We start from the raw sequence: 24,110 nt of genomic DNA on the forward strand, positions 1-24,110 counted from the left end.
TAAGTTCAAAATATCACCCAAGTTCGTCTGATGGTTTGTTTACATGAGCATACTGTAGTACTGTGCACTATTTCACCACCAGATGATGTTTGTGTTATCACTAGGTGGTTGAGGCAACCACTAGCTTATGGTTAATACTGCAAACAAGAGACATGACACGCTCCTCGATTTTTATTTATTTTTTAAGTAAGTCAGGTAACTGATACATGATATAATAAGAACAGTTATACAATGAGGTTAAGGATATATGAATTAGTTTAAATGGGACACACAACCTTGGGAAGTGCGAATAAAATATCTGGATCAATACAAGAGTTATGCTACGGACAATGTTTGACCTTCATTTGTGTCCTTGACATTAGACACAGCTTAAAAGGCCTACTGTGTGAGGATCAGAATAGGTACAGTCACTCATAAAAGAAACAGCCCATGGCAGTTCAGGTCTAGTAACAGTGTACAGTACCTGACGTAGAGGGTTGGGGTGGTGTTGGGGGGTCGTATACTTACTGGATCAATGTTCGAGTGAGTATACGAATGAACTCTCCTTTTGCAGAATAAGCTTAGTTTGGGTATAGGTATAATGCGATAAATAAGGTCAATATAATACTGTACATATTGTATTGGTAAGATACATTTATCAAGTTATACTTACCAGTTGAATGTTTACCATCGATTTTAAAGGAACACTCGAAAGCCGGTATCCAAGGAGAAGAGAATGAACTATGGCCAGCTCTACCCGCTCACTTATTGGTGGGAGTTCCTATGAGATTTAACGTTCAAGTCTTTATCAAACTAATTAGAGTGTTTAATCGGATAGACGAAGTAGGATTAAACTTGATTGGTAAACCATTATCTCACCTTACATATGGAGCCATAATAATAATATAAAAACGACGAATTGAAAGATGTGATTGTGATAGCTTATTAATGGACCTATGTATTCTTGCATGCAAACCACCCAGGTTAATATACTCTATATACATATAGGGTTGTAATATTACATGGTTATTTCGTAATGTTATTAGGAGTTTAGAATATAATGCCTCATAGTTGTGCATGAAACGAAACATGAACCGAGGCAGTGGTTCGTGCACGACGTGATCTACCACCGCCCACCCCCCAACGTCAGGCACTGTACACTGTTACCAGATCTGAACTGCCATGAGTTCGAAGAGTTGTGGACCGGGGAGGGGTGGGGTTCTTTTATGAGTGACTACATAACTATATACAGTAGTGTAGATTAAAGAGATAAGGAAATCTGTAATTCTGAAGCAGGAACCGCCTTATGCTGTAAATTATGGAGGAAAAAATTATGTACTTTGATATTATACAGTATTTGAGTGTATCACTATACAATACAAGAATTATACTAACAATATCAGACAGGCACCAGTGGTTATGAACTCTACCTACTAGATTGCTGCTCCTATACTGAAAGGATGCTATCGACTCCCCATATCTTTGAATTGCTTAACCTTACCTAGCACTACACATCTACTGGAGAGGGGGGGGGGTGAACCATACCCCTTGACCCAGTAACACCCCCCGCCCTTCCACAAAACAATTAAATCGTATAGGGGTCAAATGTCCTAACCTACTGCTGGTGGTCTACTTAACTGAATTTTACGGGGAAAAAATTAGCATGTGTGGTATTTTCTCGAGTGACACACAGTTCCATGATTGTTACTGCGTTAAGTTCACAGCACAATCACCAATGACCAGAGTTGCGAATCGCCCAATGTGACGAAAAACGACAACTGAGGAGTAGAAACGCTTGTAGAATACAGCAAAATCAGAAGACTTCACCACTGTTTAACTGACATACAAGGAGAGACACACCTCATAACCTCACGCACGCCAATCTAAGATGGTATATGGGAATTGAAACCTTTGTAGATAACTAGTTAAGATAAATTGCTCAACTTAATCACAAATGTACTTTAACTATTGGAATACATAAAATAAAGATCATCTTTTGTTTTCCCGGACACTTCTCTTAACTAGGGATACAGACGGCCAATTGTTGACGTCATCATTGTTTGAGTACAGATTGATTTTGTTTTATGCAAGAAAAGGGGTCGTCATTAAATTACAACTTAAGCTTAATAATTATAGGTTAGGTTATTTAGGTTGATTGTGGTAGGTGTCGGTTGGTTTCTACGTATTAAAAAAAAAATCTACCAATCAGCGCTTGAGCATAGATGACGTCAATATTTGAACCCTCCACAGCAAAGGGGTTCTGTGTGTAGAGTCTTCCCAGCTGCCTGCCCCCCCCCTCCCCCCACCTCAAACTGGAGATAATCTGGTCAGACTTCTTCAACTCAGCATCACTACGACGTCATTTAGTCACCTGTCATTTAGCTAGTGAGCATCATTTAAATCAACTGTTCCCATGATATTTCCACCAACTTCCAGTCCCTTGATACGCCAAACACGTCCAACCACGTTAAATCATTATTACGAACTGGAGTGAAAATGTAGGTCAGAGAAGCGAGCCCCAAGCATTGATCTCATATCTGTGTCCCCCCGTACAAGGTTATATAACACGCTATACCACTGATACACGTCAGTATGGGATAGGGAGGGGTGGGGTTTATTCGACTGTGGGTGGGTGTGTGTGGGGGAGGGGTGGGGGAGGGGGGCATGCACCTTAGTATGGGTGTGTGTGTAAGAGTAGGAGGTGGAGGCTGAGGTACCCGGTGGCAAGGACTACCTCTCCTCACACCTGACTCTTACCTCTCCTCACACCTGACTCCTACCTCTCCTCACACTTGACTCCTACCTCTCCTCACACCTGACTCCTCCTTCTTCACAGGTTCCTACGTTTACCGATGACCTGTTTTACAAATCAAGGCTTAAGTGGTGTAAATACTTGTTGAAATCTACCAAAAGATTGTATGCACCAGACAGTAGATAAAATAATAAAAAAAATTGAGAATACCTTTAATAATAACATAGAAGGAACGCAAGTCATATGAGAGACTATAATTCCATGTACTTTTTGGGAGGAGGGGGGGCGGGATGATCACACGGGGAGGGAGAGAGAGAGAGAGAGAGAGAGAGAGAGAGAGAGCCCAAGTATTGTTTGAAAATTTAAGCTTAATAAGAAAATAAATGGCAAATAGCTTCACTGATCAAGAAGGATGTAGTGAATAAAAAAAAATCATGGAACGTATATAATATTTTTTGTCCATTAAGTTGGTGTTACTGGAGTTTGGAACCATATGATGTGAAGAGGTCCGGAAATAAACCTTTTTTTATGTTAAGACGTATTTAAAACAACAAGACATTTTTATTTATATTTAGTGTGTTACGTTGAATGGGGGGAATGGGTATAGTGACCCCTTGTGTTCAGTTGCCCTCTCTTTGTCCCTTTCAATTCATTCACTCCTTTTCTTCCCACCTCTCTCACGTCTTCTTTCTTCTTTCCCACCTGTAGTCAATAACCTCTCCCCTCCCCTCTCTGTTCCACACTGCCAAAGGTAAATTCCGTTCCTGCTAACTCACATCCACCGACCCGTGACTACCATATTCCTTCAGCTGTCCACCACTACTCCCTCTCGCCTCCATCACTACTCCCTCTCGCCTCCATCACTACTCCCTCTCGCCTCCATCACTACTCGCCTCACTTAACGCCATATTATTTTATATCACTCAGACGTTAAAGAGGACATTCACTCACTCACTCACTCGGCGGGAATTCGTGGGGAACACTGCTCTCTCTCTCTCTCTCTCTCTCTCTCTCTCTCTCACACACACCTGGCAATGGCGGTATTCAGGTGTAACAGTGGTAAGTGTCCCGCCATGGGTGTGATTCACGGTGCACAAGAACAATGTCCCGCCGGCTCGTGTAAACAACCGCCACACGTGTACTTTCATTTTCTTACTTTTTGTTTACCGTGACGGCGGGAAATCTTCCAAGAGGGAAATGACTCCTGTAAATTAAAAAAGAAAGAGAGGGGGTGAGGAGCGAGAGAGATGGAGGGGGAGGAGCGAGAGGGGGAGAAGCGAGAGAGGAGGGGGGGGAAAGAGAGGGGGGAGGAGAAAGAGAGGGTCAGGAACGAGAGAGAGAGAGACCTGAACTGTTTACTCGTTTCCAAAGCTTTAAAACCTGGTAAACAAGTCAACAATGGCGCGGTCTACTAGCTGAGAGGAGTGTGACCTGACGCACTGACCTTGGCTGAGATAGTCCCCACACAGCCATATTACACACGACTCCTTCGCCTTTACTGCTGGTGGGAGAGCTTATCTATAGTTCACTCGGGTAGTCTCTCAGTGCAATAATACCGCCATCTTTGGTAGCTCAATTGAATTACTTTAGTTTGTGTTTTCATTTCTCTGGTTAGAAGAAAGTATTGGCAGCGTTAAAGCTAGTGTGTGAACCGAAGGAGAACCTAACCTAACCTGCGCTGATGGTGAAGTTGTGCGGAGGGTCTGGTAGTGCGCAGGGTCTGGTGGTGCGCATGGTTGACGACACGGCCACGAGGACAAGGGTTGACGACACGGCCAGGAGGACAAGGGTTGACGACACGGCCACAAGGACAAGGGTTGACGACACGGCCAGGAGGACAAGGGTTGACGACACGGCCAGGAGGACAAGGGTTGACGACACGGCCACGAGGACACGGAAGGACGACACGGCCAGGAGGACAAGGGTTGACGACACGGCCACAAGGACAAGGGTTGACGACACGGCCAGGAGGACAAGGGTTGACGACACGGCCACAAGGACAAGGGTTGACGACACGGCCAGGAGGACAAGGGTTGACGACACGACCAGGAGGACAAGGGCTGACGACACGGACCAAAAATAACGCGAGGATCTACGAGAATCTCTGGCCATGACAAACAACGATGATTGTCAGAACTCATAACTCAAGAGAAAATATTCCACTCACTGAGACTGTGTAGCTTTGTTTCTTCTTCTCTCATAACACAACAAAGATTTCATCCTCTCTCTCTCTCTCTCTCTCTCTCTCTCTCTCTCTCTCTCTCGGTTCATCCTCCTTCGTCCCTTTCTATATTCGCACTTTTACCCTTGACTTTCCATTCAGATTTTCCTCATGTTCTTTCTTTCCCCGTTTCCCCTTCTTCTTTTAACTGTCGTTTCCAATTCTCACTTAGATTCTTTCCCGCTCTTCTCTCCTTTAATTGATTTTCCTTAGGTTCTTTTTCTTTCTCTTCTTGTGCATCCACCATCTCTTTTATACACTCTTTTCCCTTCTCTCTCTTTCTTCCCTCCCTTTATTTTATTTTCCCCTCTCCCCACCCCTATTACTTCCTTTCCCCTTCTCTTCCTTCCATTTCCTCCACTCCTTCTCTCTCTCTTTCTCCCCTCAACCCACCTCTCCTTCCTATCCTTCCTTCATCAAAATATCCCCTCCCTTTCCTTTCACCCCATCACCCCCCCCCCTCTCTCTCTCCTTCACTAGACAGGTAATCCTTAGAGGCTCTCACACTCCCAAAAGGACTCGCAGGATCCAGGACCCCCGTCTGGCTGAGGAGTGTGAAGACGACACTGAACATGGCAGCAGGGAGCTCTGTACCTACCTGAAGGAGAGAAGGGGGGGGGGTAGGATAATAAGGTACAGCAGCGAGAGAGAGAGAGAGAGAGAGAGAGAGAGAGGCAACAAAACACGGGTGGGGAAGGAGGAGGCATCACTGCGTCAGTAACAAGTGGCTGAAGGATGCAAACATTTCGTGATGGCGTCTGTCAGTTTACAGGAGGCTGACACGCACCAGGCTTCAGTGCGTCTCTGCATCTCTGAAAATGCATTTGCTAACTGTGTAGTGTTGGTGTGTAAGTTTGTCCCACTGAAATCTTTGTAACTTTTCTTATTACTTAACTACAACGGTAATATTAATGCCGTATTAATAATGAAGACCAGAGGCGTTTATAACTGAACGTGGACCACTTTGTGGATTGGGCAATATGTAAATTCAGAAAACTGCTGAAGTCTTACAAATATGCAAACAAATTTAAAATTTCATTCACACAAGTTTCCTTATTTTCCACGAGGAACAACTTTTATGCATCTTGTGGCTCTCAGATGCTTCCTTCTTACCCAAGTTGATATTTTGCATAACTTTTGCCGATTTTGTGCAAGAATTTTGCAAACCTAAATTTCACTTTCAGAAACATTTTCTTACTTTGAAAGAAAATTAACCTTTATTTACATATATTCCTGTAGATTTAGTCTGGATTTTTTAATATAATAAATAAAAAGATAATAAAATAAAATATTAAAGAAATCAAGAACACGTGTACAGATAAACATCAACAGTTGCTGATTTTGGATTATTTGGTCCATAACGCGGCAGTTCAACAGACATACATACAAACACCAACAATAATACATTAATAATTATAGTACCAAAAGTCTGAAGGTTAAAAAAAATCCTGTGGTAAAAGTTAGGTTACGTTAAGTTAGGCTTAAGGTGAATTAAATTGGGGCTAATCCTGAGGTGATTCTGGGAACCTTCTTAGACTGGAATTGGTTAAGAAAATCTCCTTGAGTGCAGGGGACAAATGAACCGTGGTAAGGGGTAAAGAGATCTTGGTAAGGGTTAAAGGGAGTATACAAGAAGCTTAGGACCCTAGGTGTAAGGGTTAAGGGGTGAGTCCTAGGAATAAAGGGGAGTATGTTGAACCTGTTGACGGGCAAGGGTAGGGGGGAGGGGAGAAGCCGTTGTGGGCGAGGTACTGACCATCTGGACAGCGTGGTGGTCGAAGGGCATAGCGGTGGGGGTCTGGTCGGGGTAGTGACCTAACACCCGCGCCTTGTAGCTCCTCTCCAGCGGCGGCACCACCACCGCCCCTCCTGAAACACAACAACAACACGTTAGTAACTCATGGTAACACTCCTTAAGTCTTAAGAGTGTATTCACTAAAAACACGTATGGATAGTTTTAAGTAATCAGTCTAACCGACACCTACAGGCGGCAGTCCCCGTGTTGCCATACTGCAGTGTACAGTACCTCCTCCCTTGACAAACTGTACCGCTCACTAGAACACACTTCCATTATCTTAGTGCAAAAAATGAAGTATAAATTCTAAACTTTACAAGGCTACCAAAATAGACGACATAGAATGCTTTAGGGTGTTGTTGTGAGGTAATACAGACACTCTCACTCCCTGTTCCTCGTCTTTCCAACCTTGAGTCGATCAGGTATTTTCTACCCGTATATTAAACTGAAGCCGCAACTTAATATACCTGGCACTGAGCTAAAGAATTTACCTGCATGTTTCAGTTTCTCGGAAATTATTAGAGGTGTACGAGGTAATAGTAAAAACAAAAGCAGGGGAGGGTGCGCACTCTCCCTGACCCTACCCCCTCCCTTCGTGTCGCAGTGGCTAGAGGGAATCCAATTTAATCATAACTGAATTAATAATAATAATACAACAAGTCAAGTTATCAATCAATCATGGTGAAGGGATCAATCAAGAAAGCGAATGCGCGGGCGTAGTGATGGTTGTGGGCGGGCGTGGTGATGGTTGTGGGCGGGCGTGGTGATGGTTGTGGTGCGGGCGTGGTGATGGTTGTGGTGCGGGCGTGGTGATGGTTGTGGTGCGGGCGTGGTGATGGTTGTGGTGCGGCGTGGTGATGGTTGTGGTGCGGGCGTCAGATGGTTGTGGTGCGGGCGTCGTGATGGTTGTGTGCGGGCGTGGTGATGGTTGTGGTGCGGGCGTCGATGGTTGTGGGCGGCGGTGATGATTGTGGGCGGGCGTGGTGATGATTGTGGGCGGGCGTGGTGATGATTGTGGGCGGGCGTGATGGTTGTAGTGCGGGCGTGATGGTTGTGGGCGGGAGTGGTGATGTCTATAGGCAGGCGTGGTGATAGCAGTGCGCAGTGATACGAGGGTGCAGGTCCTTGGAGCGCGGGTGTGGTGATAGTGGTGCGCGGGCGTGATAGTGGACCTTCCGGCGCGGGCGTGACAAAGCCGCCGGGGTGGCTGCTTGCCTGACCTAGATAACCTGACCTTCACTCACCTCCCTCACCGAAGCCTCCGCCTCTTACACACACGGAGCGGTTCTCTTTAGCTCACGAGTTAAATTTATATCTCTTAATTTGTGAGGGAGTTAGAGGGAATAACTAGGTACATCAATTACACTGGGGTTCGACTCCTGGGTTTAATTCTCGATCGAAACTAAAAACCCGGGTTCCCTTCTTGTTAACGAACCCGGATCACCTGGAGATTATCTGATGAGCTCTTAGCTTATTTCACCTGAATATTAACAACCTTAACCCTAACCTAACCTAACCCCCAAGGACGTGTGAGGTTGTTGAATCAGGGAGGCTAATCACCAGGTGTACTCTGTGAAAGATTACTTAAAAAAAATCTTCTACTGTATTATACAATCTTAAATTAATTATGAAAACCCGAAAGAAATGGCTACGTGTGTAATTGTAATCGGTAATAACAATGGCGATAACATGTCGCCTTATGTTTACAGGAAAAATAGGTTACTAGCTCAGGTTAGCTTTAGGGTAAATCAATTTTGTTCTATAACAGGTCTCTCTCTCTCTCTCTCTCTCTCTCTCTCAAACACCAATACAATCGTCGCAGTAACTTGTCAACATGCCGAGAAATAGGTCAGTGGGTAGATTCGGTGGTGCAGTGTCCCAGATTGTGGAGCGTGACCCTTGCCTGAGGTACTGTAACGCCTTCTTGTTACCGTCTGGCTCGCTGTTACTTTCAGGGGTCATTGTATACATAATTACGTAACATTACAGTTCATACGTCACGGAAATACAAAAAGGTATGTATTTTTTTCCAATTACCTGTAAAACTGTGTTGTATTACGTAAAATTTTTGAAATACTTAGACGCGTTTTGATGTCTGATTTCTTGAGACTATATACAATCGCTGCTCTTATAACACAAAACTATTCCACCATCAGTGTGAAAATTAATATATTATTACAATAATTAATGAAAAACCCATCGACATAACACTCACAACGTAAAAAAACAAAAAAAAATCGAAATTATTAATATAACGTTAAACCAGAATCAAAAGATGCCACCAGACTTAAACAGTAAAACAACACAACCACGATATTCAAAACCAAAAGATGCTAAAAACCCAAACAGGAGAAATGGACAAATATATAAGAATGGGTAGAGCTCCCTTTTAACTTGGCTTATATATAAATAATAGCCAGAGAAGAACAAAAAAAAAGAACAATGAGATACAAAACGGCATAAAAAAGGTATAAAAAGAACACGAGAACTAGAACAGAAGAAAAAGACAGCGAGAACCGGAACAGCAAGGCCGAATGACCACAATAATGCAGCCAGCGTCCCGTCGTAAACATATAAATTACAGAGGACCGTCACTCTACTTTTGTTTCACTCTGATACTGCTGCAGGGTACGGCTCAAAACAGCGGGAGGAGGAACTCTGATAGAACTTTGTACATTTCAGGATCCGATACAGCCCTGAACAGCAAATAATACGCTCAGGTGGTCTTATAATCAGCAATCAGATGGTATTATAAACAGCAATCAGCTAGTCATAGGCTCAAACTACTTGAAACGTCTACAAGACACTCGGGGCGACTCGTATGTAGACTAGATAATAAATGAACACACTAAAAAATTCCTACTTGAATTCTTTTGTGAGTGGAATGTATTATTTAGAAGTACACTTAATTCGTCTCACGGGGACACTACACATTTACATTACTTACAATTCACTACACGTTTATTATAAGTCACTTCATTTAGTTCGTGTAGCTACTTGTAATACGTTTAGTTAGTCTCAAGTAATATTAGCCACAATACTACTTACAATTCACTTTAATCGCCACATCTACACTGTACATGTAGACTAAACCACTTTATTTTCTTAATTCCTCCATTGTGGTTATTTATACAAGGGCTTCACTTTCACAAGCACCTCTAACGAAGCCAGAGGTTAACATCTATATAAAGAAGTCACCCGTGTTCTCTCCACCACAACAAAACACAGGTGTCGTTTCAATTCATACAGGTTAATTAAAGTAAGTCTGTTGGAGGTTACACTGATTAGAGCTCTGGAACATTGAAGGGTTAAACTAGCTCAACCCACGGGAAGGATGGCAACACACACACACACACACACACACACACACACACACACACACACACACACACACACACACACACACACACACACACACACACACACACACACACACACACACACACACACACACACACCGCCAAAGCAAACCCAATACAGTACTATCATATAACCAACAAATTCCCACCTGTACAGCTCAGACCCTCTGCGACCTGTACCTCGAGGCCTTTCACTGCAAGGTTTATGAGAGCGAATCATTTACTTTCAGCGGGAGTCATACAGCGAACGACGCAAGACATACACGGATATCTGTATTTAGCTGTGGGGGTGTATCTGTGTGTGTGTGTGTGTGTTTATTAAGTGGGTGCGTGTATAGTATAATCGTATGTGGACGTGGGAGTGTGTGTAAATCTACTGCACGTACAGCAGTTTGTGTGTGTGTGTGTGTGTGTGTCCTCCCTCAAGGGGTTTAATTTTTTTGTGGTTTGCAGGACGTGTGTGTGTGTGTGTGTGCGTGTGTAAATATTCATAAACAAGATAATTTCATACATATACATAAAGAGTCATTAAACAACAACACAAACCGCCGTAAATCAGGTCAGACCATAAGTTATAATCACCCACAACAAGAACGTCGACTCTTATCGGACACGTCTCACAAGCCAAGTGCAACATTAACAAAAACAACAGAAAAAAATACAAAAATAAATGCCAGAATTCTTCACGCATGACGTATAAAATTGTGGGGGGGGGGGAGGGGAATGTCACGTCATGCTACGAATGTCCTGTCATGCCACGAACAACAGAATGATGACAAAACAATACAGTATCATTCATTACCTAGCGAAGCCCTTAACAAACAACAAACATCACCAACACGAGCAATCAACAAAGCCTGGCGTTCCCTTCCCTATAGCACATTAACACGCGAATGGTGGCTGTGGTAGGAAGTCTGGCAGGGAACGTGTGTAAATATTGAACACGCAGCGACACCCAGTGATACCAAGAAAGCACGAGTTCACCCTCCACCTGGTACTAACCCTCCACTACACAACCACTCCACAAACCCCCCACACTCCACTACACAGCCACTCCACTACCAACACCCGCCCTACTAACCCTCCACACTCCACTACCAACATCACACGGGTACTCCACTACCAACACCACACAGCCGCTCCACTAACCCTCCACACTCCACTACCACACACCCACTCCACTAAAATCTCCATTACGCGAGTTTCTTTTTTTTCCTCGGCAATAGTTTCCATTAGCGTGATCTCCCAGCGGCACAAGACTACGAGGCTCTCCCTGGACCTACACAGCTGGGGGTAACGAGCCCAACGGGTGTGTAGTAAGGAAGACTGCCACACTATTAAGACCTATAAAGGAGTTCTTGCCGTTTGTTTGTTAGTCTCGTATTATCATCACTTTTTTTTTAAGGGGGGAATATTTACATAATTCCTCATTATATATTAGTGGAGCTTAAGTGTGAGTAAAGTAATTTCAATTTATATATAAAGGTAAAACAAATCATAAATAAAATAGTAAGTTAAGTCTTTCATAATATTGATACTAATTAACTTGTCACTTAGATAAAATTAAAATTACTACTACTACTACTACTAATAATAATAATAATAATAATAATAATAATAATAATTTGATTGCAGACTACTAGCCTTCACGGAGCTACAATATATAACAACAGTTCAGCCTTTAAATTTTGAACTTTTGAATTCATACGAGGGTGAGAGTGTAGGTGGAAGGGGGAGGTTGAGGCAATAGGAGCGCCGCGCCGCCCGTCACCTCCCTCCCTCCATAACTCACAAGATAAAAATTCAATCTAGTTGATGACCACTCTGGGACCTGCACTACTGTCTCTAATGGCTTATAGATTTTTCCGTCTTTGTCTGTCTGTCTGTCTGTCTTAAAGGAACAGCAGAAACGAATACGACTGAGATTAATAGAGAAAATGTCAGATATAATGTTTTTGTCTATCTCCCTGAACGCGCGGAAGCCGGACATGTTAGAGGCGGTGTTTCAGATGAGCGCCACACGAGATCTAACAGAACGCCTCAACCACAGCATCACACCCACTACGACACAAAATCGATAGGCTCTTCCTGCAAGTACCTTAGAGCAGAACTTAAAGAGTATGAAAAAAACACAAATTTACTGAGGTCTGTCAAGAGAGTTATAACGATATAAACGCCTCAAAATCGATAAGACTTTCTCCCTGACACAGTCAGGTAACTCAAATGGGAGAAGACACGAGAACTGGACGTGTGTGTTTCTAGGCAAATTATTCTTAGTCTTCTTTTTTATTTTTAGTAATTATTTTCAGTGCTTATCAATTTAAATACAAAATGCCCAGTTTGTTTGGGCCGTAATGTGAGGATGTCTACTGCTACAATACCTGTGAGGCTACAACCACCGCTGACGTAGCCAACTATAGGCTATTGTATTGGAAGCCAGGCATAGTGCATACACCGGCATATCTGTTCAACCAGGGGGGGAACTTGTCCAATACTTTACCCGGAACAACGTGGCTGATCCCGTTTTCTTTGGTGAAGTTGTCCGCAATTCTGTCAAAGACTTCAGGCCACCTGACTTATTGTATCTTGAACTATGTAATTACTTCATTGAATCAGGGGTGCTTGAGGACATTCTTGCTGTTTATCCCAAATTTGCTAACCCACACTGATTAGTCTTCAATTAGAATATGACTCCAATGTATGTGATCCACTGACCTATATACTATACTGCTGGTGAATGTGATGTATTTCCTTCTTTGTGTACGAACCTCTGTCCTGCATGGCAGTGAACAGTGGCATTACCCACATGAATCTGACCGACCTTATATGTATGTATGTGTGTATATATATGTACATGTACAGTATATGTATGTGTGTATGTGTACATATATGTATATGTACTGTCAATGAATATGATGCATCTCTTTGTGTACGAACCTCTGTCCTGCATGGCAGTGAACAGTGACATTATCCATATGAATCTGACCTCTATACATTTATAGCTGTTAATGAATATGATGTATTTCTTTGTGTATGAACCTCTGTCCTGCGTGGCAGTGAGAAGTGATACCACCCTCAGTGTCAAGACCTGACTGAATTACTCAGAATAGGCAAACTGTACTACAAGCTTTGTCAATAAATTTGTTAAACAAAAAACTCCGCAATTCTCGACCGTGTGTCTGACGGCGGCCCAACACGATTATTATAATTGTTTACGTCTGATGCTCCTTATGGTAACTCATTCTTCTCTTTATGATTTTAAACTTAAACTGTTCGGTAATAATATCTAGAATATCTATGTTTATTAATAAATTAGTGTACAAATTAGACCACACTTTCCAATGCAATTTCATGGGTAGACTATGATGTGATTTCCGCTCGGTAAAATAAACAAAAAACTATATAATTCTTGTGCGAAACAAATTGACACCACGAACGAAGGTTTTTGATAAAGGCCCGTGATGCATACCTCGCACTGGTAGCCACGTGTATTGATTATTCAGTCCGAAATTCCTCGCAACCCTCTTGAAAGATATTTTTTCATTACCGTGTGTACCTCTCCAGTCTAAGCTACCAATGAGAGTATTTGTATCACCACATAACACCTGTAATATAATAAACAACCATTTAACTCGATATAAACATGAAGCGTTGAGAATTAGAGTGAAGGCCAAGGATTCACTTTGTATTCTGTGTATGAGTCGAGGATATGACCAAGTAAGTGTGGGTTGATGTATACGTCTTTCTTGTCGCTTCTGAATCTGTGTTGCATCACTCGCCTCTATGACTCCCCATCTCTCTTTCTCTGAGGTTGTTTTACAAATTCCGCAGAATAAAATCTACTCTTGGTAATTTCTGGTTCAGTGACCCCCTTAACCCGGCTCTTATTAAAACAAAACTATACCCCAGTCGAGATGACACAAAGAGCCGAGACTAAAATTATCATCATCAGCAGCTTTACTTTTTAAACTGTTTATAAGTCATCATCTCTGTTGTCACTAATGGTAAGCTTACGAGACGACCTGATGAGAAGAGCAATAATAATCCTCTCTTGTTGACGCTCCTCTTCTCTCTTACTTCATCTTCTTCGTCTTTGTTTTTGTTTTTAATGTCTACGTCTAAACAAATTGAAATAGTTGTGTATATCTCTCCATTAGACTTTTATTCTAACGTGGAAACTATTGAGACACCTGTACAGATGTTGCACTAATGAGTACAGTTAGGTGTGACATACAGTGAGTGAACATCCGTAACCTGGCGTACGGGATGCACATTTATCACATCCGGTGGCATACCAAACTGACACGTTTTTAATAGTGTCACTCTCTGAGCCGGTGATGCCCTCCTGACAACCTAACCTAACCTACACCCCAAAAGAAACCCGCATTTATATTTATTCACCGTTCTTCAGTTTAATTCAACCCAATTGTTACTGTATGATCCATAAATACAAAATAATAATCCACTATTCTTATAAACTCTACGTATGTGTTTGATCCATCTATAACTATTCACTTTATAAGCCGTAAAGTTAAGATAAATCCACTTTCATTGTTTACACGCCCCTGAGTCTGCATCCACCCAAATGCCATCTTGTAAACCCATATTAAGTCAAGGAAATCAACGCCCTATTAACCATCCTCCTCACGTCTCGGCATCTGCTCCATTAATCTGTTACTGTGAGAACCAAGACATCATCACTCTTCATCACACACATACTCGTGTCACTCGCTATGGTCCCAAGTGGGCAAGAAATCGACCAGCCATTCACGACCTCACGGCTCTGGGGGTTTGATCTGTCTTTGCTGTTCTCTATAAACGTCATGAGAGTTATGAAACAATGAATAGTGGACCAATTTTCCCTATAAACTCCACTTGATATTTTGAGACGGCACAAAGAGTAAACTCCTTCTTGTACAGGATAAAACATCACAAGGGTAGGTTTAAGTGTTGCACATTCAGGAGTCTATACAGTACAACAAAGGAATTACTGACTAATAGACTGTCTAGTAAGTTAATGAAAGAAGATGGGTACAAGTAAGTCAAAGTAGGATATATCAAACAGATTGTTAGTGTACCAGACAGCGTAGAAACCCAACTTCCATTATGTAGAAATGTCTCCCGTGTTTTTGGCCAGCTGTCTACATTATAAAACCAAGAATATCAACACACTTTCTACGGGGTGTGTGTGTGTGTGTGTGTGTGTGTCCTGTTCCATTGTTTTTAATTAGCAGTGAAGTACTCATTACTATCAGTGATTTCATATCGCCACCAGCAGGTTTAATCAGCAATGAATGTCTCTTTTCACTGATCTAATTACTTACATTCCCCCATTTACATTTACATACAGAGTGGATTTTTGTTTGTGGGTGGTTATCTCTCTCACGCACTCACTCACGCACGCACACGCACGCACGCACGCACACACACACACACACACACACGGGGTCACAATTGTAAGCCTGACTAGTTTTACGAGTGTGTGAACTAGACTCAGGCTCATTAAACACACTTTAATTATGACTCACGAGTCTAATGAATACATGAATTAGTGTCTGGTAATAACAGACTCTAATGGCGTGTTTACTCTAGTTAGTCCACCTACACTGCCTAGTTACCCAGTTCGCAAATAAAATAAAGAAATATATCGAAGTTCAGCCTGGCTCATCGTGTATTTCCCGACTCGCCATCAAGTTGTACGAGGGTTCGATGACCACAAGTATCAGGTCCGGGATTAGGTGATGTCTGTTGGTCCTAAACATCTTATAGGTCAGGTGTCTGGGGGCCAACGAACCACACCCCCCCCCCCTCGGTAATCTATACTAACCTAACCTAATAGCAGGAAATCCAGACCGACTTCTACGGATTTCCTGCAATTAGGTCGCTCAGGATCGTTACTGAGATGTGTGTAAATTCTATGAGGACAATTACGGGGTATTCAATATCACCCACATTCTCGAGTCATAGGACAAATACTATTAAAGACTGAATCATAAATGAAGGAATTATCGTGTTTACAGAGACTGTTTATTAACGCTTCTCTATTACGACAAAAGTCATCGATTGGCATAGGATTAATTGGGATAAAAATGGTCCTATGTGTAACAACAACAGCAACAATAATAATAATATACAGTTGTGGACAATTTTTCCATCAACACACGCACGCACACACAGTCTCGTCTTGTTGACATATATTCGGCAAATAATCCAAGTAAATTTCCAGTGAATGAATATGTACATAAATCAGGGGCCAGGACCGAGTTGTGGGGGAGAGGGGTAACATGCAGGTAGGGGTGACGGGGGAGGAGTGGGGCGGGGGAGGTGAGGTGGGGGAGGGTGAGGTGGGGCAGGGGAGGGGTGACAGGGTGCGGGGGTGACGGGAGGCGGGGAGGAGGTAGACGCTGCATGCTACTCTCTTTAAAAGCGTAAATATTTTAGTGTATTGGTCTGATGCTTCTGTCACAGGGGTGAGGAGATCTCTCTCTCTCTCTCTCTCTCTCTCTCTCTCTCTCTCTCTCTCTCTCTCTCTCTCTCTCTCTCCTCTCTCTCTCTCTCTCTCTCTCTCTCTCTCTCTCTCTCTCTCTCTCTCTCTCTCTCTCTCTCTCTCTCTCTCTCTCTCTCTCTCTCTCTCTCTCTCTCTCTCTCTCTCTCTCTTAAAACTAACCAGATCACATTAAGATTAGCCCCCAGCTTATCTAACCTGATGATTCAACACCTTAACACTATTTGGTTAGCTTTAGGTTGAGTTAGCTTTAAGTTAGGTTAGCTTTAGGTTAGATCAGCTTTAGAGTTATTGGTTAAGTCTAAATAAGCTGGCTGGGGGTTGGTTAGGTTAATTAAGCGTCAAGGTGCAACAATAAATAAGAGTGGGAAAGAAATCTTAAGGTGATCCAATTAAATTATACTCAATCATTATCAGGAGAGTGTATATCGCTACAATGATCTCTAAATTCGTCTTTTGTGGGTGAGTGAACCAGAAAGGGTTAAGTTAAATATGGGTCAAGTCAGGTCCGGGTTAAGTTAAAATAAGTCAAGTCAGGTCGTCAGGTTAAGTTAAAATAGGTCAAGTCAGGTCGTCAGGTTAAGTTAAAATAGGTCAAGTCAGGTCACGTCAGGTTAAGTTAAAATAGTCAAGTCAGGTCCGTCAGGTTAAAGTGGGTGTGTGTGTGTGTGTGTGTGGGTGGGGGTGTGGTGTGTGTGTGTGTGTGTGTGTGTGTGTGTGTGTGTGTGTGTGTAAGGCCGACTATTTCTATATACGAAGCAGAAAGTTCTTACATGAGCAAAAAAAAAAGCAGACTAGAGAGGCAGAAAGTTTACTAAGTGAGTAAGAGGCAGAAAGTTTACAGCACGAAGTAGAAATTGTACCCAACACCCGACTGACGTTTGAGAGAGGGTTCAATAGTGGGCAGAGGTAGAAACTGGTGTGTGTCAAGAACGGTCTGCGGCCACTTACAACAGGCACAGCACAGGCACTAATAATAGCCCTGGAGTCATTAATAGCGACACTAGCAGCATCCAATTAGAGAAACAATGGAGAGAGGAAGCGGGGGAGGAAGAAGAGAAATACGAGTAGGAGGAGGAAGAAGAGAAATACGAACAGGAGGAAGTATAGGAGGAAAAAGAAGAAAAACAAGGAAAAAAAAAAATAATCAAAAAAACCAACACCAACATGTCTCCTGTTGGGGTAGCTGCCAAGAGCCACCACCAGGAGGACCCCGCACCACTGATCCTGTATGTTGAGGTAAAACTCCCGAGAAACAGAGCCATCAAGTTTTGCCGAGTTGAAGATTGCCGGTCTGATGCGGGCGGGCGGACTGACGGCAAGACAAAGGGACGGACGGAGAGAGAGAGAGAGAATTTCAAGAGCAATCGCAGAAATAACAGGAAAAAAAAGAATAACAGGGGCAACAGGAGGAGTGAAGGGAGGGAAGGAGGGAAGAAGAGAGAGAAGGAAGGAGACAAGGGGAGAGGAGGAGGCAAGGTGGCGTACTCAACACCTGGAGGAGGTCTTGTGATGCATCTAAAGTTATGAGGGAGGCTGAGAGCTGCTGGTAAACACGTGTATATCGATGAGTGGGTACACCGTTCACTGCCTTCACTCATAGACGAGGAGGAGGAGAAAGACGAAGGGGATATGAAGGAAGAGAAGAAAAATGAGGAACCCGATGATGATAAGGGGGAAGAGAGTGATGGAAAGGGAAGACGAAAACCCCAAAACAAGTCATTCACAATAAAATCAACACTACATGCTAAGACATCCTGTATTACACCCGTCTGTCACTCACTCGCGCAGCAATGCAAGACGTCTACACCTGTGACCTTATTTACCAACACCTGATACACTGTCAATACACTATGGGTGGGTCGTCGGGAGATCAATTATTACTACTGTGTTATATTGGTTTATGAATCAGTTAAGAACGTGAATGAGAAGAACAAGATAAGGTCCAGTCCAACTAGGAGTCCAAGCGCTCCTCTCAGTCCCAGACCCCCCAGAAAAATATTAAACTATGGTGTGTGTGTGTGTGTGTGTGTGAAATTAACAAACTCCAATTTAAATATTTACAATACTATTTTTTTTTGCCCTTTAATATTTTGTTTTAGTAATTAAGATCATTATAAGACATATTGATAACTTATAGAAATTATCATTGTCATTTATTATATTTTACCATCACGATATGATTCTGGCTGTGGTGGCTTTATTTTCTCACTTTAACAAAACCTACGTACTCTCTCTCTCTCTCTCTCTCTCTCTCTCTCTCTCTCTCTCTCTCTCTCTCTCTCTCTCTCATGTGACAAGTTATAATCCAGATAATTCCTGGATATAAATGTTCACTATTTTTCAGATGCTATACCTGTGAATATTATTGTTGCCTTACGTTGTATTTGTGTTTTATGGCGAAATAAAGTGTTTCAATAACAATACCAGTTGTAGGAGGACAGTGAAGGACGAACGAGGAAGGGGAGGGGTAAGGGAGAAAGGGAGGGAGAGAAACTGAGAAAGGGAGAGTAAAGGAAGGAGGGAGGAAGGAAGGGGAGAGGAAATATAATCCGAGAAAGCTGATAGGTGGCTAGGGATGGGTAGAGGGATAAAGGAAGGTCATCGGGGACTGCCTACCACAACGTAAAGGACGAGAGATGGGAGGGAGGGGAAGGGATGGGTGAAAGAGAGGCTAGAGAATGTCGAGGGAAGGGGCGCGGTGGGGAAAAAATGGCATGGATGGGCAAGAGCTATGGTAGGTGGGTGAGAGGTATGGTAGGTGGGTGAGAGGTATGGTAGGTGGGCAAGAGGTATGGTAGGTGGGTATAAGAGCTATGGTAGATGGGTGAGAAATGGTATAATCCCTTCCTAACCATTATACCCAATAAAACTCTAAACAAGTTACAACACGTCCGTCAAAGCCCAAGCAAGAACCAATCATAAAACACCACCACACAGTAACTTAAATCAGCCCACCCGGTGCATGAAACTAACGAGGTGAATTTTAATAGATTTTGAAACGATTAATTAAACGTATCCATCTGTGTCTAATTGAAAAAAAAAAGTTATGGAGAGGAAATTATATCTCTGGATTTATCAAAGTCGGGGGATTAACTTTGAAAATTTCTTGGGTATGCGACACACTTGGCCACCCCAGACAAGAATCTCCGTCATACTTTAATACTAACATTGACTTCTGACCACTGAGTCTATGGTGTATATCAAGCGGAGACGAGACTTTTCCCTTCCGGACTAATGATCAGATCTCTGTGTGTGTGTGTGTGTGTGTGTGTGTGTGTGTGTGTGTGTCGATCGGCTGGACAAAAAAATAAAATCACTTGAAATTTCTCCACGATAAGTTTCAGGATAAGTCTCTACCTTCTCGGGTCTCGTGCTGTCAGCGTCACCCTCCACCACCCGAGCTGTATATGTCAGCAGGGCCGTCACCTTATACGCCTGCGTGTCCAAGGTGAGATGACAAAAATACACTTGGATGACACTAATAAAATATCCGTGTTGGTTTATGATGTGGTACTTTCTGAGACCCTGAGGAACTCTTTGATCTTTACACACCCCCTGTCACATCTACAGCACACATACTCTGCCATTTATTTCACTCTAATTAGTATTATGATGGACATTCTCAACAGCTGTAATACGACCAATTTAATACATGGGGGAAGGAGGGGAAGGGGGATTATGACCGTCTAGAGGGGGGATTATGACCGTCTAGAGGAGGGATTATGACCGTCTAGAGGAGGGATTATGACCGTCTGGAGGGGGGATTATGACAGTCTAGAGGGGTGGATTATGACCGTCTACAAGGGATTATGATCGTCTAGAGGGGGGATTATGACCGTCTTGAGAGGTGGATTATGACCGTCTACAAGGGATTATGATCGTCTACAAGGGATTATGATCGTCTACAGGGGGATTATGACCGTCTAACTCTCATAATCATATAAACCTTTCTTAAACCAACACGTCAAGTTTGGGTCAGGAAACCAACATTCTACGAATCTCACCATCGTTAACGGAATGTGACACATACACACTTACTCATTCCTATTAGTCACTCTTTATCAACAACCATCAACCTGACGCTATGGTGTAAGTTAGGGAGACAAAGTATATATTACATACCTAATTAAAAAGAGTCTTGCTATATTATTGGGGTATTATGATATTAGTTTTACTACGTTTATCGTCAGCTGGTGTGTTTGAGAGAGAAGGGAGTACCGTAGCTACTCCGGCGCGTCTTCGTGGTTTTCCTCTAACTCGGGAAATGTGACGTTTGCATCCACTCTTGGTACTCTTTTGTTCTGTCTTACCCGTGACTCGTGTGTGTGTGTGTGTGTGTGTGTGTGTGTGTGTGTGTGTGTGTGTGTGTGTGTATCATGTTTCAATGATATATAATACCTTAAATGAAACACGAACAGTCAGTCATACAAGAACACAATTTTCATAGACTTTTATGAGAAAATCATGATAGATTCTACTATCTTTCATTTGTTGTTTTCATATATGTTTAATTCTCTTTTCACCAGTCCTGTTTGAGCTGCAGTACATCACCGTCCGACTGTGAGAAAGATTTAGGAGTAATGATAAGTAGGAATCTTAAGCCAAGTAAACAATGTGCATTTGCTCGAAACAAGGCTAATACAGTACTTGGGTTCATACAGAGGAGTGTTAGTTACAAGACTAGCGAGGTCATCCTAAAACTATATCTTGCGCTTGTGAGACCTCACTTGGATTACGCAGTTCAGTTCTGGTCACCGTACTACAGAATGGATATAGAATCCTTAGGAAGAATTCAGAGGAGAATGACAAGACTAATCCCGGGCATTAGGAATCTTGAGTACAGAGACAGGTTAAAGCATCTTAATTTGCACTCCCTCGAGAGACGTAGAGTGAGGGGCGATATGATAGAGATGAACAAAGGTGACATTACAAAGGTACCCAAAGTATCCAACCAGGAGCTAACCTGTAACAATGGTTTTAAATTAGACAAATTTAGATTTAGGCACGAAATAGGCAAACATTGGTTTGGAAATAGGAGTAGTGGATGAAGGGAACAAGTTACCAAATATCATCATTAACTCGAATACGCTGGATAGTTTCAAACATAGGTTGGATGGATATATGAGCAATAGGGGCTGGGTGTAAATGGGACTGCCCAGTATGCCAATAGGCCCGCTGCAGTTTCCTCCAGTCATCCGTTCTAATGTTATCTGGTTGTTACATTATTTTACAAAGAGAAGGACAAGTTTGCTCGCCCCATTCTTGAAACATTCCCGACTGCATCAGACAAGGGTCATAGAGTCGTTAAATTTAATAAAGGATCGTGCTGTTTTCATTATACATCACTAATGAGGTCTTCCAGTGGCTAATACCTCTTTAAAGTTCTCATTTATTATACTCAGCCCGTTCAGCCACTGCATAATTTAAGATTTTTTTTTTATCGTTGCAACTAAACTTTACCTGAAACCTGATGCTCTTTTTCTTAACTTCCCTCTCTAAACTGATTTTCTATTCTGAATATCACTTCCCTATTTATTTTTCCAAACCCCCAAGTGTCAAGCCAAGGAGTACACGAATCCATCACAGTATAGCGCACATACTTTTTTATACCGAATCATTATGAAGCCAAAGAGAAATACGGAACAATCACACCCGACCAGCATCAGCGGAGGCCATACGTGTAAACAACAATCATGGCGGGAAGTGGTGTGGATTATGGGTCGATCTAGATTTTCACCGTCAGATGGTAGCCACTCACTATCCGCTTCAGCTGGCCCATTGTCGTGCTAAAACAATGCCCGCATGTCGCTTTCACTCAAAACTTACACACACAAATTAAACAGCAGCACGAATGTTAAGTGTGAGAGAGGGAGATGAGGGAAAGGGGGGATAGATAGAGGGAAAGGGTGGAGAGAGAGAGGGAAAGGGGGGGAGAGGGAAGGAGGATAGAAGTTTAGTTCCCAGGAAGTGTTGTCTCTCCCATGTGTCTCAGGTAATTACAATGTGCGGACCATCACCCTGGTGACCGCAACACACAAACACGTCTCTTGAGAAACCTTCACTCGGTATCGCGTGAGGGACATCCTACCTAATCCGGAAACCCAGTTGTTGGGGGTTTACCACAAGTATACTTAAGACTCGATTCCGCCCGTTTCACTGTAGCCCGCAGCCTTTAGCGATAGATATGCTTGGGACCACTTGATTAAACTTATCTCAGAGACACAATACACTCGTTATAATTATATAAAAGAAATTAACCATGTATCTCATTATCTAAGTGTAAACATTAAAAAATACATATTACTCAAAAAAACAGTCTCTCTTTTTCCCTACTCATTCGCGTCGTATATTTTTCCTCTTAACTACACAGCTTCCAAAAGACATCTCCGTTCTGGCGTGTAATACTCCGAGCTGGTGGCACTTGAGGACGTGCATCCCACCCAATCCTCCTTTACTCCCTCCTCGACAAAATCAATGATTCGCCCTTCATTTCCAGCCTCCATTCCCCTTCGTTATCTGCTGTTCGAGATCTTGCCACACAAATCTCTTCTACCTTTGCTTTCACTGTTAAATGTCTCTAATACCAGGGTTATTGAACATTAGTCATTCGGTTTTTGTATCAGCAACAACGTTCACAGATAAAAAAAAAACAATCCGCCACTCCCTTATTAAAACCTTACACTACACTAGCTACTCCACATCAATATACTGTTGTAATGTTATTTATACGAACATCCGCCTTCCTCTCGCTAGCGTTCCCTCCCTCCCCTGTCTTCCATGTACATGACCTACATAGCTGTTAGGTGTGCGTCTGCGCCGGTGAAATTTCCATATGACCTGACGCGGAACATCCAACTTCAGTGACTTTAATATTATAGGTAAACAAACTACAGCATTTAAAAATTAACTCGTTTTAAATACAATTCTTCTTAAGTGGTCGAATTTACTTATTATTGGGAACCATATTACTGGGGCCTAATAAAACGTGGCCCTCATCTTGGAAGTGAACTCTGCCTGCACTTAATTCTGCATGAAGCTCCACACTTATCCGAGAAGGGTCTTCATGGCACTGGTGAGTTAAACAATGAGATCTCATTAACACTGGCAGAAAGATTTTTTTGTTCCGGGTTTCGCGTGGACCGAGTGATGCAAACATTGAGGTAAACACTGGCACCTCAACTGTCGTGGAGACCCAGAAAATTTTTGCTCAACATTTTTACGTCGCCATCTTACTTATCCGGGAAAGGCTCCAATGACGTTCACCAGATGTAATAATTCACTCTTCATGTTGAGACCCGAGAGCAGGACGAGACTCCAGGTGATAGCAACACAAATCTTCCAAGTTCGCAAGAAAAAAAAATCGTGAATGTTCTCTAGATCATGCAAATTCACATGAGTCATCAGCGCTTACAGGAACCATGCATTAACTAGCTGCTCTGAGTCCACAGTCAATTTCTTAAGGTTACAATAAACTTAAGATATGAATTGAAACACTG

General features: G+C 42.6%; 1 protein-coding gene across 5 annotated transcripts in view; it reads right to left on the bottom strand.

The window, feature by feature from the left end:
- Positions 1-24,110, bottom strand: part of LOC121861208 (DENN domain-containing protein 5B-like) — a 124,012-nt gene that overhangs the window by 42,830 nt on the left and 57,072 nt on the right. For all 5 annotated transcript variants that reach the window (XM_042358834.1, XM_042358832.1, XM_042358836.1 and 2 more), the window contains exon 2: positions 6,709-6,821. In XM_042358834.1, the coding sequence (XP_042214768.1) occupies positions 6,709-6,821 (113 nt within the window). The remainder of the gene's footprint in view (positions 1-6,708; positions 6,822-24,110) is intronic.

This window comes from Homarus americanus, unplaced genomic scaffold (genome assembly GCF_018991925.1).
Source record: "Homarus americanus isolate GMGI-L3 unplaced genomic scaffold, GMGI_Hamer_2.0 scaffold21314, whole genome shotgun sequence".
Taxonomy (NCBI): Eukaryota; Metazoa; Arthropoda; class Malacostraca; order Decapoda; family Nephropidae; genus Homarus; species Homarus americanus.